This window comes from Abramis brama (assembly GCF_963993115.1).
Source record: "Abramis brama genome assembly, chromosome: 11".
Taxonomy (NCBI): Eukaryota; Metazoa; Chordata; class Actinopteri; order Cypriniformes; family Leuciscidae; genus Abramis; species Abramis brama.
Genome location: NC_139973.1, coordinates 29,309,853 through 29,328,830, shown reverse-complemented (window position 1 = coordinate 29,328,830; position 18,978 = coordinate 29,309,853). Strand labels below are relative to the sequence as shown.

Here is an 18,978-nt window from a genome sequence, read left to right as displayed (position 1 = left end):
ACGGCAACCCCATATGTGTTCTCTCCACGATACGGTTACCCCCCGGGTTAGCCAGTGTCTTCCCCTCGACAGAGTCTGCTCTGTCGTCTCTGCTGAGTATGCTGTAACAATAAACGACTCTGGGTAAATGTGAATTAGCTCAAGGATATATGGAATTTTGGAAATATTAATAATTATAACTCATGGTCATAATAATTCAGAAATCGCATGTACATTTATTTTATCAATTGTCGAGATTACCTTGTTCTGTAACTGGTTTGGTCATCATTCATTCGTCCAGCGAATAAATGTGAGATTATCACAGTTAAGAAGGGGTATCCCTTTACAAACTCCAAGAAAGTTTTATCTTCTGGCCACGAACATCAAACTTTCTGAGTTTATGAATTAAGAACTACTCAATGTAGTCTATAATATCGAGCTTTGTAGCTTAGATCTTCTGTTTCATTGACTTATAAGGTGGGTTTTCAAACACAGAGACAGTGAAAAGTATTTTATGGATTTTAATAAGTGTAAGACTAGAGATTATATGAGCTACAAATATAAACGTACGTAAAAATGCAAACAATAAACAAACAAACATTTAACCAAACAAGAAAATACGTGATCAGACTAAAATGAAATGAAAGAAAGAAAGAAAGAAACGGAGAGAAGGGGAAAGCTAGTAATTATTACATACAGAAACCTAAGTTCACGAGACACCTGGAACAGCTTTTATCAGATGAATATACTTGCGAGTTTCTGTGCTCTTTCGGGTGAGACTGAGGCTGAGGCAGGACAGCGCGGACGGTGTCCTGTTTCTGCTGCGTCTTCCGGTGCCGCGGGAAGTTTAAAAAGGCTCACTGAATGTAACGTTACCGAGAAAGTTCAGATTCATCTCCCGGGATGGGAGAGGTTGCAAATCTTGGTTGCAAAGGACGCAGCTACGACTCGAACATGTGTTCGTTTGATAGAGAAGGCCAGGGCCTCCTTCAGATGTTCCTTGGAGAAGTGCTGCGCCGGGGAGGAGAGGAGGAAGGGCAACAGCAGGAGATGAGAGATGAGAGAATGAGAGTGTCTCTTCCTTTTAAGAGACCTCTGTTTACGCCCTCTCTTTGGGACGACAGCGAATCAGATCTTCTGATCTGACGCGGGAGAAGTTTCTTTGTGTAAAGAAGACATGCCTCCCTTGACCATATGTCTTATGAGAGGAAGAATTCATATTTCCTCTTAAGATTGTACACACAGAACAATACATTTTACTGTAATCTCCTATGTGTGACTGGTTGAATTAAAACAGGATACATTAATATAATGCGCGAGCGCGAATCTCTCTGCTCGCGCGCGGAATATAAATGCGCGAGCGCGAATCTCTCTGCTCGCGCACGGAATATAATGTGCCGAGTGCGAATCTCTCTGCTTGCGCGCGAGAACTGGGCACGCGCTCTCAGATACACATTGCTCTTGTAAGAATTTTCTCTGGGCTCGCTCAGAGAATATGCCTGCACTTAAAACGTGTTCAGTGCAATCGCGATTCTCTCCTCTTTGCTTAAAGTAAGCATGTATGTGCTTAGACTGTGTCCCGTGCGTTCGCGCATGCCTAAGTACTCTTCTCTTCAATTTCTTTATTTTTTTTTATTTTTTATTAATGCCAAGGTATCAAAAATATAACTTGCATAGCAAAAATGTACAAATTACATACAACGGAATAAAGAAAGCAAAGCAGCATATATATATATATATATATATATATATATATATATATATATATATATATATATATATACATACATTCATATAGCCTGTACATATGCCCATAAAAAAAAAAAAAACACAGAACAGACCAGAAAGCTTTAATGAAATAAATTAAAAAGTTGAAACAAGTTTATTGTCTTAAGAGCTTTAAGATTCTTAGATAACAAAATGCTTTGGATGTATTGTTGGACCTCTCTTCTAAAAACAATGAATAAGGGATTCTGCTGAGTGAATTTACTACGGTGAATGTGAAATTTTGCAAGGAACTATAATAGATTAATAATAAAATACTCATTAAATGTAGCTTTTGAAAAGGTTTAAATCATAAACACAAGTTGTTCTTTTTGTGGGGCCCCTAATGAAACTGCTCTTCATATCTTCTGGGATTGTCCTCACACACAGTTATTTTGGGTTGAATTTTCTGCTTCCAGATTTCTCTTTGCTTTAATGCTTTTTAAGGATGTACTGTTTGGTTTCTTTAATATACAAAAAGCTAAATTTAATGAGTATTTTATTATTAATCTATTATTGTTCCTTGCAAAATTTCACATTCACCGTAGTAAATTCACTCAGCAGAATCCCTTATTCATTGTTTTTAGAAGAGAGGCCCAACAATACATCCAAAGCATTTCGTTATCTAAGAATCTTAAAGCTCTTAAGACAATAAACTTGTTTCAAACTTTTTTATTTATTTCATTACAGCTTTCTGTTCTGTTTTTTTATTTTTTATGAGCATATACAGGCTATATGTATGTATGTAGGCCTATATATATATATATATATATATATATATATAGGCTATATATATATATATATATATATATATATATATATCCCTCTGATGGTCTTCGTTTAGCAGTCACACTGGGGGCCTTCCCGGTCATAAATGACCGGACACCTAAAAATGAAACTTCCTCCATCCCAGTAAAAACCAATGCAATTTATTTTTGTTCTATAATATTTATTCTTTTTAATTTAGAATTTTGAGACAATTTGATTGAACTTATTAATATTTATGCAATATTTATAGTCCATTTTTTGACATTGAAAATAATGATTTTTTTTTTTTTTTTTTTTATTAAAAAAAAAAAAATTCTATGCAGTATTTTCGGGTAAAATAGAGACTAGGCTTTCAGAAAAAAAATAAAATAAAAAAAAATTCATCAATTTATTAATCATAAAATTAAATAAAACATGTTATTGCATGGGTTTACCACTAGATGCCTGTATAGCTCTAAATGGAGATGTTTGTGAATTCTAGTTGTTTTTGGACCAAATTACTTACTTTTAAGATGTGGATTGAATGTATTTTTTTAGAAATTCTCAAATAATACTTTTTGCCAAGGTTTATAACATTTTATTAATTATTATTTTAATAATTTTAATAATTATTATATTAATTATATATACATATATTAATTATAATTATTAGTTATGTTATGTTTTTCACTCTTGATGTTTTAGAGCTTCACCCCTTCATTGCTGAGCATTTTTTTTCTGCATCGTGGCTGATTTGTAGAGAATTTTTGTGTTTTTGTCAATTTCCCATTCATTTCCTATGGGGGTAATTTTGACCGAAGACCAAAATCATAACTAATTTTTTTACGACCACTTAGCATGCTCGGATCATGAACTCAATTTTTTTGTGTGTTCACATACCTAATGCCAGTAAAGTCACCAAGTTTCGTAACATTCTGATGAAGCTGTGATTTTTAAAAATTCAAAACAGATTTTTGTAATCTGAATTTATTGGTGTGTATGTGTATAAACGTGTGTTTGTATGTGTGTGTGTGTGGGTGGGTGTGAATTTTTTGCACTCTTGATGTTGTAGAGTGTCACCCCTTTACTGCGGTGTACTTTTTTTTAGAATCGTGTCCGATTTGTAGATTGTACAGACAAAAATTCAGAGAATTTTTGTGTTTTTGTAAATTTCCCATTCATTTCCTATGGGTCGGTCATTTTTGACCGAAGACCACGAGTGTGACTATTTTTTTTACGACCACTTAGCATGCTCGGATCATGACCTCAATTTTTTTTTGTATTCACATACCTAATGCCAGAAAAGTCACCAAGTTTCATAACCTTCCGATGAAGCTGTGATTTTTAAAAATTCAAAACAGAAAATTATTCGGTCAGAAATGACCGAGGACCATCAGAGGGATATATATATGCTGCTTAGCTTTCTTTATTCAGTTGTATGTAATTTGTAAATTTTTGCTATGTAAGTTAGATTTTTGATACCTTGGCATTTATAAAAAAAAAAAAAAAAAAAAAAAGAAATTGAAGAGAAGAGTACTTAGGCATGCGCGAAAGCACGGGACACAGTCTAAGCACATACATGCTTACTTTAAGCGAAGACACGTTTTAAGTGCAGGCATATTCTCTGAGCGAGCCCAGGGAAAATTCTTACAAGAGCAACGTGTATCTGAGAGCGCGTGCCCAGTTCTCGCGCGCGAGCAGAGAGATTCGCACTCGGCACATTATATTCCGTGCGCGAGCAGAGAGATTCGCGCTCGCGCATTTATATTCCGCGCGCGAGCAGAGAGATTCGCGCTCGCGCATTATATTAATGTACTTTCGCGCTACAATAATGCGCTCTCGACATTTGACAGGAAAATAACGCCATACCCGAGGCGTCGTTGAATTTTGCTGAGTGAAGCAGATAGTCCTAGAGGACTGAATGGAGCCAGTGTAATTTACCTTCAGTACACAAATAACAAATGTTAGACACAGTAAGGGAACTGTTGTCGCACCACGTGATAGTTTGAGAAACAATATGGACTTGTTTGTTTATTTCATTAAGTCGTGGTAAACATTAACCAGCGAGATCTGCTTGCACACTTGGAGACATGCTACCAGGCCACATTATTCAACGCTTTCTGAATACGAACATGTACATGCTCATATGTGTTTTAGCATGAGAGAAACAATCAGGATTCGCTAATTCAGACCATCTGGCTGTCATTGTCATTGTTGCTACAATGCTCCCACCCTCCGGGCTGGGACTACCTCAGAGACTTCCATGTGTTCACTACCCTACGGGCTAGTGCACATGTGTATTCCTAGTGCCTCCCTTCGGGCAGGTTTTGGGCTCCGCAGCGTTCCCTTCTACATCTTGGGCACGCTTTCCCAGTGTTATCCGGAAGAGCAGTGTGACTTCTTCCCAGCTAAGCTTCCGCACATAAGAGATAAGTTTCAAGAAACTGCTGGCTGAAGCTTAGGCAGGGTGCTGGAAGGGACCAGCACCATGGCGTTTTATTAGGGATCCCAATTCGTTGGAAACTCCTCCGACGAGACGTAGGAGTTCCCGAACGAAAGGGAACGTCTCGGTTACGTATGGTAACCCTCGTTCCCTGAGTAGGGAACGGAGACATCTCGTCCCGTCGCCATGCTGCTGTACCTTCGCGGAGGACTGGACACCGTTCGGCTCCTCAGCGAAAAAGCGTTTGTGTATGCGCTCGCTTCCGCCTTTATACCCGCGCTGCGAGGCTGGACGCGGAATGCAAATGTTGCATGCCAGTGTTCATTGGCTCGTTTTAATTCACTCAAAGGCAATTGGTCTCCCTAGCGTGATCCCAATTCGTTGGAAACTCCTCCGACAAGATGTCTCCATTCCCTACTCAGGGAACGAGGGTTACCATACGTAACCAAGATGTTATTCAGACTAGTTCTTAAGACACAGTCTTAACATAGTGCCTATGTTTATGCAACTGTCTTGTATGCTTTTCTTTTCTTCAAAATAAGATATTTAAAGAATCTTTAAAGAATCATTTTTTTTTTTTTTTTTTTTTTTTTTTTTTTAGTACAAGGTAGCATACAATCTCTTGTGTGTAAGTAATACTTTTTCTGAAAAGAGCATGCATTTCATGATGGTCCAGGCTGGTATAGTGCTGGTCTATTTGGTGAACCAGAATCATGCTGTTCTCAAGCAAAACTGAGCTGGTGTAGCTGGTCCACCAACACTCCCAATTCCCATGCTGGGGACTATTGCATCTCATACCTTATGATGGCGACCAGCAATGCTGGATTTTTCAGCAGGGAGAATCACTTTTCATGATTAGAAATAATCAAAACATTGATTAACTTGTGTATGATCCAATAAAATCAAACCTCAAGTCATGGGACATAAAGGGTAAAAGTAATATAATAAACTGTATGTATAATCCAATATGACAACATGTCAATAACATCAAAACTCTCATGACATCATCATACAAGCTTCACACATTATTTTTTGGGGGCAAATTATTCCTTTAATTTCTTCGTACTTGAGTATTGATTGTCTACATTGATCCTGCTTCAGTTATTGAGTTTTCAAGTTGTTTTTTAATTGTTTTTTGGTGTCCAGTGCCCCCTACATTTGAGATCATCATGGAGGACTTGGATGTCTGTGTGGGGGAAACATCTCGTTTAGCTGTTGTTGTAGATGGAAAACCTGACCCTGAAATCCTCTGGTTCAAGGTACGTTTACACTCTTGAACATGTTAATTTCTATAGTCGTGAGAATGTGAATGTCTATAATTGAAATTCACTGGATATATATATATATATATATATATATTTTTTTTTTATATATATATATATATATATTATATATATTTATATTATTTATTTTTTTGCTGTCCTTGATGATTTGCTCTGTTTGACTTTCAGGATAGTATTCTTCTTGTAGAAAGCAGTCGTTTTACCTTTGTGTATGATGACAGAGAGTGCTCGCTTGTTGTTCTCAATGCTCAGCCTGAGGATGTGGGGGTCTACACTTGCACTGCTAAGAACATGGCTGGGTCAGTGTCCTGTAAGGCTGAGCTTACTGTCCATACTGGTAAGTTATACAAATTATGGCTAGCCTGGCCAAAAGCAGTTCTAGTGAATAACTCAAGGTTTATATATATATTTATTCACAGCCAAAAATGTGGAGGAAGAAGAAGAGCAAATGGAAGATGAAGGCACAATTCTTCGGAGGATGCGTAGGCTGACTGATTACTATGACATACACAAAGAGATTGGCAGGTCAGATACCATACTAGAAGGACACTGCTATTATTAGTAGTGATGGGAAGTCCGGTTCTTTTCCGCAAACCGGTTCTTTAGGACAGTTCGTTTCAATGAACCGGTTATAAAAACCGGTTCACCAGTTCTTTTACGTCCTCACGTAATGACGTCAATTCTATCATCCCGACAGATAAAAATACATTCAAATAAAGGCATTTGTAATCATAACTTCAGTTAAATAATAGTAATCATCGTCATAATCATCTTGGATAAGTTTCTTACATTTATGTTTTCCAAATGAACCCTACAGGCGATGAGCAAACGCGGATGTTTCACATCTTAAAGATATAAAGTGAATAAACTGGTCTTCATCAATTTTATTTTATTTGTTATTAAATAAACTTTCATTTCGCCGAATTCGGCCTCTTATTTAAGTCCTCGGTTCACCCGTGCTCATGTATCAGCACAGCATGCAGTTGGCCGAAAGAAAGTTCGGTTCAGAGACGGTGCTATCACGCATGCTCAGTATCACCAACTCATCGGTTCTCCATATTGAACGTGTCCGAAAAAAACAGTTCTCAGTGATTCGAGAACCACTGCAGCAACCAGTTCTTGTCTTGACTCAAGAAACTCTGTTGCAATAGGCCTGTATGTGCTGAGCTTAGAACTGCAGAAACCTTATACAGTCGACAAAACTATACTGAACAAAATTATAAACGCTACACTTTTGTTTTGGCATGCATACACTTTTGAGTTGAACTCAAAGATCTAAGACTTTTTCTATGCACACAAAAGGCCTATTTCTCTCAAATACTAAATCTGTGAGCACTTCTCCTTTGCCGAGATAATTCATCCACCTCACAGTGTGGCATATCAAGATGCTGATAAGACAGCATGATTATTGTACAGGTGTGCCTTAGGCTGGCCACAATAAAAGGCCACTCTAAAATGTGCAGTTTTACTGTATTGGAGGGGTCCGGGGGGGTCCGAAAACCAGTCAGTTACTGGTGTGACCACCATTTGCCTCACGCAGTGCAACACATCTCTTTCGCATAGGGATGATCAGGTTGTTGATTAGGGCCTGAGGAATGTTGGTCCACTCCTCTTCAATGGCTGTGCGAAGTTGCTGGATATTGGCAGGACCTGGAACACGCTGGTATACGCTGATCCAGAGCATTCCAAACATGCTCAATGGGTGACATGTCCGGTGAGTATACTGGCCATGCAAGATCTGGGATGTTTTCAGCTTCCAGGAATTGTGTACAGATCCTTGCAACATGGGGCCGTGCATTATTATGCTGCAACATGATTATGCAATATCATGAATGCAACTCTGTGCATTCAAAATGCCATCAATGAAATGCACCTGTGTTCGTTGTCCATAACATACGCCTGCCCATACCATAACCCCACCGCCACCATGGGCCACTCGATCCACAACATTGACATCAGCAAACCGCTCACCCACACAACGCCATACACACTGTCTGCCATCTGCCCTGTACAGTGAAAACCGGGATTCATCCGTGAAGAGCACACCTCTCCAAAGTGTCAGACGCCATCGAATGTGAGCATTTGCTCACTCAAGTCGGTTACGACGACGAACTGCTGTCAGGTCGAGACCCCGATGAGGACGATGAGCATGCAGATGAGCTACCCTGAGACGGTTTCTGACAGTTTGTGCAGAAATTCTTTGGTTATGCAAACCGATTGTTGCAGCAGCTGTCCGAATGGGTGGTCTCAGACGATTTTGGAGGTGAAGATGCTGGATGTGGAGGTCCTGGGCTGGTGTGGTTACACGTGGTCTGCGGTTGTGAGGCCCGTTGGATGTACTGCCAAATTCTCTGAAACGCCTTTGGAGATGGCTTATGGTAAATAAATGAACATTCAGTTCACCCGCAACAGCTCTGGTGGACATTCCTGCAGTCAGCATGCCAACTGCACGCTCCCTCAAAACTTCCGACATATGTGGCATTGTGGTGTGTGATAAAACTGCACATTTTAGAGTGGCCTTTTATTGTGGCCAGCCTAAGGCACACCTGTGCAATAATCAAGCTGTCTAATCAGCATCTTGATATCTGTGAGGTGGATGGATTATCTCGGCAAAGGAGAAGTGCTCGCTAACACAGATTTAGACAGATTTGTGAACAATATTTGAGAGAAATAGGCATTTTGTGTTCATAGAAAAAGTCTTAGATCTTTGAGTTCAGCTCTTGAAAAATAGGGGCAAAAACAAAACTGTTGTGTTTATAAATTTGTCAGTATAAAAACACAAATGTTGTGTTTATAAATTTGTCAGTATAAAAAGTCGATGCATGTCTTCAGTATTTTTAATAGTTTATGTTTTGATTAACACATTATAAACATTTACTAAGCACCCTTAAAACCTTGGCAAGAGTTTACGTCAAAGATTTATATCAACTTAGAAATTAAATTAGCTGTTCCTGAAAATAATAAAATAATAATAATAAATGTTTAGTTTTACAGTCCATTCATTGTGTTTCCAATATTTAAAATAATACAGAGATAAGAGATAAGTAATTATGTGATAAACATGTTTCCAACATGTTTTATTTTGTTACACTTATTGATGTTCAACAATTAAGAAACATGCATTTCGTCCCTCTGAAAAAATTGCAAGCATGCTCAGCTCATAAGCTCATCAGCTCATCGGTTCTCAGTATGTTGAACGTGTCCGAAAGAAACAGTTCTCGGTTCTGTACTGGTGATTGAGAACCGCTGTACCTGTACGTTCGGTAGTGCACGCATGCTCAGTATCAGCTGCTCGTGCTCATCAGTTCTCTCAGCATAACATGTCTCAGTACAGTGAACTGTTGGAGTTACTGGAGTAACATATACTCCGGGATATTGTTTATTTCGAGTCGGAGGGGCTATGTCAGGCATGTCCAAAAGTGAGTAACTTTAGTAACCTGTGGATCAGCACTGACGCAAGACGCAAACTGTTTTGAACGATTCAGTCCAATTTAGTGTACTGGTTCGACCGGTTCACTAAAAAGAACCGGTTCATAAGAACGATTAATTCATGAACAGGACATCACTAATTATTAGGAGAACACTGGGTAACAATTTATTTTAAGATGATGAAGTTACACATTACTACATGAACTTACTATAGTAATAACATTAAAGTATGCATAATTACAAGTTACTAACCCTAAACCAAACCCTAACCATAACTCTATAGTAAGTACATGTAGTTAATTAATATTACTCAGTAGCCTACTTATTTAAGTACAATGTAACTACATCACCTTGAAATAAAGTGTAACCGAACACTGTGTATATTTGGATCTGACAGGTCTGTAATGTCTTCATGTGTTCACAGAGGCGCTTTTTCATATGTCAAGCGAGTGACACAAAAAAAGGGTCAATCATTTGCAGCAAAATTCATCTCAGTGCGGGCAAAGAGAAAGACTTGTTCCCTGAGAGAGATGACCCTCCTGTCAGAGTTAGACCATGAGAAGATCATCCACTTCCACGATGCTTTTGAAAAGAGGCGTGTAGTGGTCATTATTACTGAACTGTATCCTTTCCCTCTGATTAATTATCCTTTTTTAATAAGAAGCTGTTTGCTTGCATCATTATCCTTAAATGATTATAAAGGTGCCACGAAGAGCTTCTGGAAAGAATAACAAAAAGAACTACCATCTTAGAATCTGAGGTTGGTGTTTGAAGTGTGTATTCAGTTAAAATGAGTTGCTGCTGATTGATGCTAAAACAATGTAAGTAAATTACTTGCAGATTAATATATTCCATATAATTAATGTTTGTGTTCTATGTGCAGGTTCAGTCTATCATACGACAGCTACTTGAGGGTATCGCCTATCTTCACCATAATGACATAATTCATCTTGATATAAAGGTCATCAGATAAAACTGTAATTTACTAAACGCTTTACTAATAATTTTAAATGACTGTTTTGACTTTTCAGAGAACAGTAATTATACAGTATGTGTGTGTATTTCAGCCTGAAAACATTCTCATGGCAGACCAGAAAAGTGATCACATTCGTATTTGTGATTTTGGCAATGCTCTAAAAGTCAAACCAAATGAAGAAATGTACTGCAAATATGGCACACCAGAATTTATTGCTCCTGAGATTGTAAACCAGTCACCCATCTCTAAATCTACAGACATTTGGTAAAAGACCATCACATCACCTAACTCTTTGACAGTTGGTGAAACTTTCATTCTCTATATTTCCTAAAAAAACAACCTTTCTCTCCATAGGCCAGTGGGTGTCATAACTTATTTATGGTATGTATAGCCTATTTGACGATGACATCACGGTTTTCTCCAGAGCGGCTATATATATAAATGAACTAAATTAATAACTTTTTTACAACAAAAATGAAACATCACAGAACTAACTTAAGCTGGACTGTGACACTATTTTATTCTGGAAACAAACTTTGTTGCATTATTTTCCTTTTATCTCTGTAAAGCTGCTTTGAAACAATCTGTATTGTAAAAAGCGCTGTTTAAATAAATGTTACTTGACTTGACTTGACTTTGAACTCTCCACTGACAGAATTTTGCATTCAACATGTGTAACATGTCTTTATCTTTCACATAATTCACAGCCTAACAGGAGTTTCCCCATTTGCTGGGGAAAATGACCGTGACACTCTGCTGAACATCAGGAATTATAATGTTGCATTTGAGGAAAGCATGTTCAAAGACCTTTACAGAGAAGCAAAAGGGTTCATCATAAAGCTCCTTGTACCAAACAAACTGTAAGTGTTTATTGCACCACAATTGTTGGTAAAATATGTCTGACGGTTGTAATTGTCATGAAGTTATGCTCTCTTTAATGAAATGTTCAACCATTTGTACTTTAGGAGACCTGATGCCACAGAATGTATTTTTCATCCTTGGTTCAAGGTATGATAGAATATTAACAAACAGGCTGCAGTACCGATTAATGCAGTAAAACAAATTATTCATACACACTTCAGTTCATCACTTTTGGTAACTTTGACTCGACTCCTACCTTCAACTGTGCCTTGAAATATCTAATACCTTAATTAAATCTGCTAGCAATCACATCACTACATGGCACACGCTAATTGCATCTGCAGCCAATGGGCTTGCTTGCTTAACATTTACAATCCCATTTCCAAATGCAATAACATTCGCAATCTGGGATTTGTTAATTCTCTTGAACCTTTTTTGTTTACTGACAAAAGTACAAAGAAAAGTTTTCCAATGTTTTCACTGAACAACATAATTGTATTTTGTAAATATAAACACATTGTGATATTGATGGCTGCAACACACTACAAAAAAGTTGGGACAGAGGCAAAAAAAAAAAAAAGTGAAAAGATTAAAAGCCGTGTTTCCACTGAAATTACCTGGAACAATTTGTCCCAGGAACTTTTTTACCAGGAACTTTTTTTCCCCCAGACCTGTTGCTGTCTGCGTTTCCACCATGGTCTAAAGTACCGTGAAGATTAGGCAAATAGTCCGGTGACGTAGGATTGCGCACGATTTTATAGTTCCCACTGGATTTCATCCTCTGAATTTAAGTTTAATAAAGCCTGAACCTCGTCGTCGGTCCATCTGTCGTATTTTTTAAACTCCATTGTTGATTCGAATAGCAGACGACTGTTACTGCACACACCGCAACAGATGGTGGTTGAATAAAATGCTGCGTGGAGTCAACCAATCAAAATGTGGCATGAACTCAAACAATCAGCATGTTCAGCGCCCAAGTCCCACCCCTGAAAGTTCCTGAACTTTGAAAAAGTACTACCTCGTGAGCAGGGACTTTCGGAGGGGGAAATATTTACCCAGAACTTCATTTAGACCCTGGTTCTTGCGGTGGAAACACCGAGTACCACCCCAAAGTTCCTAGTTCCTGGGGAAAGTTCCTGCAGTGGAAACGCAGCTCAAGTTAGATTATCCAACTCTTTTGAAACAGTCCACAATGAGCAGGTGAATTGGCAATAGGTGAGGGAATCATGTTTTGGGTGTAAAAGAGCTTCTCAGTCTTTGTAAGCAAAGATGGGTCATGGCTCACCACTTTGAGATTTGTCAAACTATTCAAAAATCAAATTTCTCAATGCAAGATTGTAAAGAATTGATGTCTTTCACCATCTTCCATACATAGAAAAGATTCAGGGAATCCAGATGTCAGACTCTGTAAATGAAGGCAAAAGATCCACTTGCGAGTGAAACAGAAATGTTTATTGAACAATGCAAGAAATAGATAGAGATGCTGGTCAGTCGTCGTGGGCAGAGAAGATGTTGAGCTCAGTAACGCAGGGACGCAATGGGCAGATAATCCAGGTGGAATGAATTCTCCTGTACGCAGGAGGGAGTTTGAGGCGGACTGCCACTGGACTAAGAATCTTAGTGACAGTGAACGGACCGATAAATTTGGGAGCCAGTTTATTACTCACGGAGCGGAGAGGAATGTTCTTGGAAGAAAGCCACACTTTTTGATCAACAACATATATGGGAGGCTTCAGCCGGTGGCGATCGGCCTGAGCCTTAGTGCGCTCTCCCACCTGGAGGAGAGTCTCACGGGCTCTACTCCATGTGCGGCGATACCTCTGGACGAAGGCGTGAGCAGAGGGGACCGCGACTTCGGATTCCAGACTAGGAAAAATAGGTGGCTGGTATCCTAGACTACACTCAAACGGAGAGAGGCCCGTAGATGAAACTGGTAATGAGTTATGTGCCTACTCAACCCAAGCCCAAACCCCCTTTAGTGTTGAAATCTAGCGCAATGTGTGACCAGGATCTCGAAGGCACAGACAGTGGTTGAAGCAACCCATCCAGGGGTCGATTGGAAGTCTAACCACGGGCACAAACTGAACAAGCCAAAACAAAACCCCGAATATCACGAGTAATAGAGGGCCACCAGAATCGTTGTTTGACCAAAAATCTGGTACGACTAACTCCTGGATGACACGCCACATTGAAATTATGACCCCACCGAATAATGTCTGACCGGACTCCCTCCGGCACGAATAATCGACCCGGTGGGCAATCGGCGGAGGTGTTACCCCTTCTAAGGCTGTGCGGACCTTCGATTCGACCTCCCATGTGAGTGTAGAGACAATAAGTCTCTCAGGTAGAATGCACTCTGGAGTAGACGGGTGCTCGGAACGATCAAAAATACGAGACAACGCGTCAGGTTTGATGTTCTTGGAGCCTGGACGGTACGAAAGCGAAAAGTCAAAACGACCGAAAAAAAGCCTGCCTGGAGTTCAGTCGTTTGGCTGACCTGATGTACTCAAGGTTCTTATGATAGGTCCAGACGATAAAGGATTCCCCCTCTCCCTCTAACCAGTGGTGCCATTCCTCCAATGCTAACTTGACTGCCAACAACTCTGTTACCAATATCGTAATTACGTTCGGCAGTCGATAAGTGATGAGAAAAGAACGCGCAAGGGTGCATCTTGTCGTCCGCGGGAGGCCGCTGTGAAAGAACTGCAAGGTGGTCAGAGGAGCGGCTAGTTGGCTGAAATTATGAATAAAACATCAGTAAAAATTGGCGAATCCCAGGAACCTCTGCAGGGCCTTACGGGAATCTGGAATTGGCCAATCAACCACAGCCTTAACCTTGTCAGGATCCATGCACACTCCCTCGGACGAGACGATATACCCCAAAAACGGAACTGACTGTGCATGGAACGTGCACTTCTCCGCCTTGACGAAAAGCCCATTCTCGAGCAACCTCTGGAGCACTCGTCTGATGTGTTGAACGTGTTCCTGGAGAGAAGAAGAAAATATCAATATGTCATCCAGGTAGACATATATGAACTGGTCAACCATATCTCTCAACACGTCATTGACGAGTGCTTGGAAAACGGCGGGGGCGTTTGACAGGCCAAAAGGCATAACCAAATATTCAAAGTGTCCCCTGGGGGTATTAAACGCCGTTTTCCACTTATCCCCCCTTCTTATGCGGACCAAATTATAAGAATTGCGCACGTCCAGTTTCGTGAAAAGAGATGCTCCCTGCAACCGCTCGAAGGCTGAAGACATCAGCGGCAAAGGATAAGTATTCTTTACAGTGATGTTATTCAGCTCCCTGTAATCAATGCATGGTCGCAGCGAGCCATCCTTCTTACCCACAAAAAAGAACCCTGCGCCTGCGGGAGACGAAGAAGGGCGAATATTTCCGGTTGCCAAAGAATCAGAAATATATTTCTCCATGACCTCCCTTTCTGGAACAGAAAGCGAATATAACTTGCCCTTAGGCAGAAACGTACTTGGCAGTAAATCTAGAAGCAGCCCGGGACTTACTGAACACTTCCTTCAAGTCGAGATACTCCTGTGGCACGTTTGACAGGTTCACTGGTTCCTCCTGCAACACAGAACGAGAAACAGACGAACAAGCAGACAAAAGACATGAGGCATAACAATGTTCACTCCATGCTGAGACCGAGTTCAGACCCCATCCTATTCTGGGTTCGTGCTTCACCAGCCACGGATGATCCAGAACGATGGGAGCTAAAGGTGACTCAGTGAGTAGGAAGGAAGTGTCTTCAATATGATTCCCAGAAGTGATGAGGGAAAGTAGAGTGTGTAATACCAGGGAGTTCTTGTCCGTTTAAGGCGCTGACCGAAATAACATGTTCCAAGGACTTGATGGGAACCTGAAGCTGTCGAGCCAAGGAGTGGTCCATAAGGTTCCCCTCAGCTCCAGAGTCAATAAGTGCCTGGCAGTCATGAAAACGGTCTGCCCATTGCAGTCTTACAGGGAGGAGAGTGGTAGAGGAGTTAGCCATGGTTAGCCCACCTGACAGTAACCTCCGTCCTACTATCGGGCTTGACCTTTTAACGGACACGAAGCAAGGAAATGTCCGGCCTTGCCGCAGTAGAGGCAGAGTCCACTCGCTCTCCGACGTTCCATCTCCTCCTGGGAAAGCCGAGCTCGACCTACCTGCATGGGTTCAGGATCGAACGGTGAACTGACTGTGTTCTCTCTTCTGGAACTGGAGTACTCAGGGAATGTTGGCACCAAAGCCTGGTGTGAGTGACTCCCTCTTTGCTGCAAACGCGCATCCATGCGCAAGGCCAGCTCAATAAGTCCGTCCAGACTCCTAGGTAGCTCCAAGGTATAAATCTCACATTGAACACGGTCAGCCAACCCATGCAGGAACATGTCCCACTGCGCCTCCTCATTCCATTTGCACCCGGCCACCAGAGTCCGGAATTCGATGGAGAAATCGGAGACAGTTCTGTTGTCCTGGCGGTCTACCGCGCGGTCGAACACTCGTTTCATCTCCTCTCCGAGTGCATGGAACGAGGAACAGCAGAGATGTTGGTTTTCCCACACCGCCGTTCCCCACAGAGCCGCGCGTCCGGAAAGTAGTGTCATTACTAATGCCACTTTAGACTGCTCAGAAGCGAAGGTTACAGGCTGGAGAGAAAAGAAGATGGTACACTTAGTCAGAAAGGTTCTGCAGAGGTTCGGCTCACTGGAACACCTCTCAGGCGTCGGAATGTGTGGCTCGTGCTGGTTGGTGTTGGGTGGATCGTGGGGAACGGGCGGCGGGGGTGGCGCAGTGGGCACTCTCAGTTGTTGAAGTTGAGCTCGGACACCTGCGTTACCAGAGCCTGTATAGCCCGACCAGTGGCGACTAACTGTTCGTCCTGCCGGTCCATATGAACATTGTTGTTTGCGAGGAATTCCTGTAGTCCGGGTGCACTCGCTGAATCCATTGATGGTCAGATCGTTATGTCAGACTCTGTAAATGAAGGCAAAAGATCCACTTGCGAGTGAAACAGAAATGTTTATTGAACAATGCAGGAAATAGATAGAGATGCTGGTCAGTCGTCGTGGGCAGAGAAGATGTTGAGCTCGGTAATGCAGGGACGCAATGGGCAGATAATCCAGGCGACACAGATGATCCTCAGGAACACAGAAGACAAAAAGGCAAGAACCAGGAACGAAGTCTCAGGAACTGCAAGCATGGACAATAATCCAGGAGAATCACCAAACGATCTGACAAACACAGGACGAAATCACAGACAATAAATAGGACGCCAATCATGAAACTCAGCTGCCGCTGATCCGCTCATCAGTAACGATAATGAGCCACACCCACCACACACACACAAACATACACACAACATAGCGAGGGCGAGTCAGTGAACCCATGAACCGTGACACCAGAGAAATCTCAGTCTGTGTAGGGCAAGGCAGGAGACCTCCGTTTAATGTGCGTGACCTTTGAGCCCTCAGACGGCATTGCATGAGAAACCATAATGCTACTCTGTTAAATACAGCCACGTATGCTCAGGAGTACTTTAGAAAACCATTTTTTACTTAACACAGTATGACACTGCATCAAGAAATGCCATGTAACAAATTAGCTCAAAGGAGAAATATTAATAATAACTCAAAATTACCGATTATGATTAATTATTAATATTTGGGTCAGTTAATTAGATTAACTTTGAGATAAGCTAAATTAATATTACAATCAATTAATCAGTTCCAACAACCTCTTTTGATTATTCATTTATTCTAAGAAAAGTGTATCTTTCATGGCCACCGAAAAATAATTATTTCTTAGCATGTACAGCACTTAGAGCATGTAACAAGATCAAGATCGTAAAAGGGACTTTGTTGCAAGCAGAGAATCAGATACCAAATCCATATTGTGCACAAGTTTTATTAACTAACTCACAAACATAACTAAAACTAAACAAACATACATTCATACATACATACATACATACATACATACATGCATAGGTAAAAGGGTGAGTGATGTGGAACCGGAAGCAGGAAATAGAACTATGGAAAAGATCTATTTAACTATGAAAAGAACCATCAGCTTATCATTTTCAGAGCACCTCATTAAATTGATACTTGCATGGTATGTGCAGTGGGCAATTCTTGAAGTGGTTGAAAATTGAGTTTGTCGATGGGTCCGTGAGTGTCAAATGTCATGGTGCAAGTTGCCATTGTTTTCTCCTCTGCTGGATGGAGAAGATGATGATGAACTTGCATGGTGGTTTCGACGCTGTTGTGGTTGAGAGAGAGAGAGTCTGGCCTGCTGAGGGCACGCTGGATGGCACGGCATCCTGAAGTGCAGAGAAGGCCAGGAGTTGATCGTTGCCCATTCAGCGATCGTAAAGTTGCAGTTTTCTGGATTGAAGAAAAGGCAGTCTGACTCCCTTTGGGAGCATGAAGGCATATTCAGGCAGTGCTCAGGCCTGCTGGGCCCTTGGGCTCCAGTGGGGGGGAGGGGTGGTTAGACCTCTGCCTTACCTTTTTTCTGTTCATTAATGCTCAGATAGATATAACAAATCCACACTGCATTCTAAGAGAAGGTGAAGTACATCAAAGTGTGAGTCATTAACCCTCTGGGGTCTAAGGTGTTTTTGGGGCCCTTGGGATGTTTTGACATGCCCTGACATTTGTGCTTTTTTCAGTTATTTATAAACATGATAATGGCAAAGGTGTAAATTCACTCTATATAGCACAAACAGGGCTACCATAATATGTGAGCAACATGTATGTAGATGTTTGTATATTTAAGAGAATAATGTTTATGCGTGGTTATTGAAAAAAATAAAAATGAAAGTTGCTGAAATAAGACCACAAAACTCATACTAAATATGTGTCCACAAGACTTTTGACTAATGGATGTTGTCGCTTCGAGTTCTGGCTTCAAAATTATGTGAAAATAGTCTTGCTTTATCGTTCACATAAAACAATACATTGATTTAAATTGTGTAAGACAGGTTTTGCTTGGAAAGCCAATATGCGAGGGGGGCGTGAACGAGGAGTGGTTTACACCTGAGAATACAATGTCCCACCCATTATGCGTAATGTCTTGCATAATGAGCCATTCATTCAGGTGTGACACTGACTGAGCCACAAGAATGAATGCAAGGACAAAAGATATATTTAGAAGAAGACTTATATTGACCATTTAAGATTTTGCTTACATCTATCTTGTAAATATGTTTTGCTATTTTATTAAAAAGGTTACAATTACAACAATAATTACAATTTCAACAATATTTCAAGTGTACTCTTTCTTTGTAAAAAAATGATTATAGGCCTACATTTTATCATATGTATTCATTAGTTTGAATATAGCCAACATTGGAACAGCTAACATCTTAGTTGATGACTTTATTTTTGACAAAAATAGTATTTTATATATGTACATATATATATGAGCAGAAATTGAGCAGAAATTGCTAAACAAAAGCTTATTTGATGTGGCAATATATTCTACAGTAAAAACTGTACC

General features: G+C 40.5%; 1 protein-coding gene across 1 annotated transcript in view; it reads left to right on the top strand.

The window, feature by feature from the left end:
• spega (striated muscle enriched protein kinase a) overlaps nt 1-18,978 on the top strand; it is a 101,664-nt gene that overhangs the window by 67,203 nt on the left and 15,483 nt on the right. Inside the window, exons 16-25 of the mRNA XM_084127790.1 lie at nt 6,080-6,192; nt 6,385-6,553; nt 6,636-6,741; nt 10,070-10,267; nt 10,348-10,405; nt 10,529-10,606; nt 10,713-10,885; nt 10,976-11,002; nt 11,329-11,481; nt 11,587-11,629. Of these exons, the coding sequence (XP_083983916.1) occupies nt 6,080-6,192; nt 6,385-6,553; nt 6,636-6,741; nt 10,070-10,267; nt 10,348-10,405; nt 10,529-10,606; nt 10,713-10,885; nt 10,976-11,002; nt 11,329-11,481; nt 11,587-11,629 (1,118 nt within the window). The remainder of the gene's footprint in view (nt 1-6,079; nt 6,193-6,384; nt 6,554-6,635; nt 6,742-10,069; nt 10,268-10,347; nt 10,406-10,528; nt 10,607-10,712; nt 10,886-10,975; nt 11,003-11,328; nt 11,482-11,586; nt 11,630-18,978) is intronic.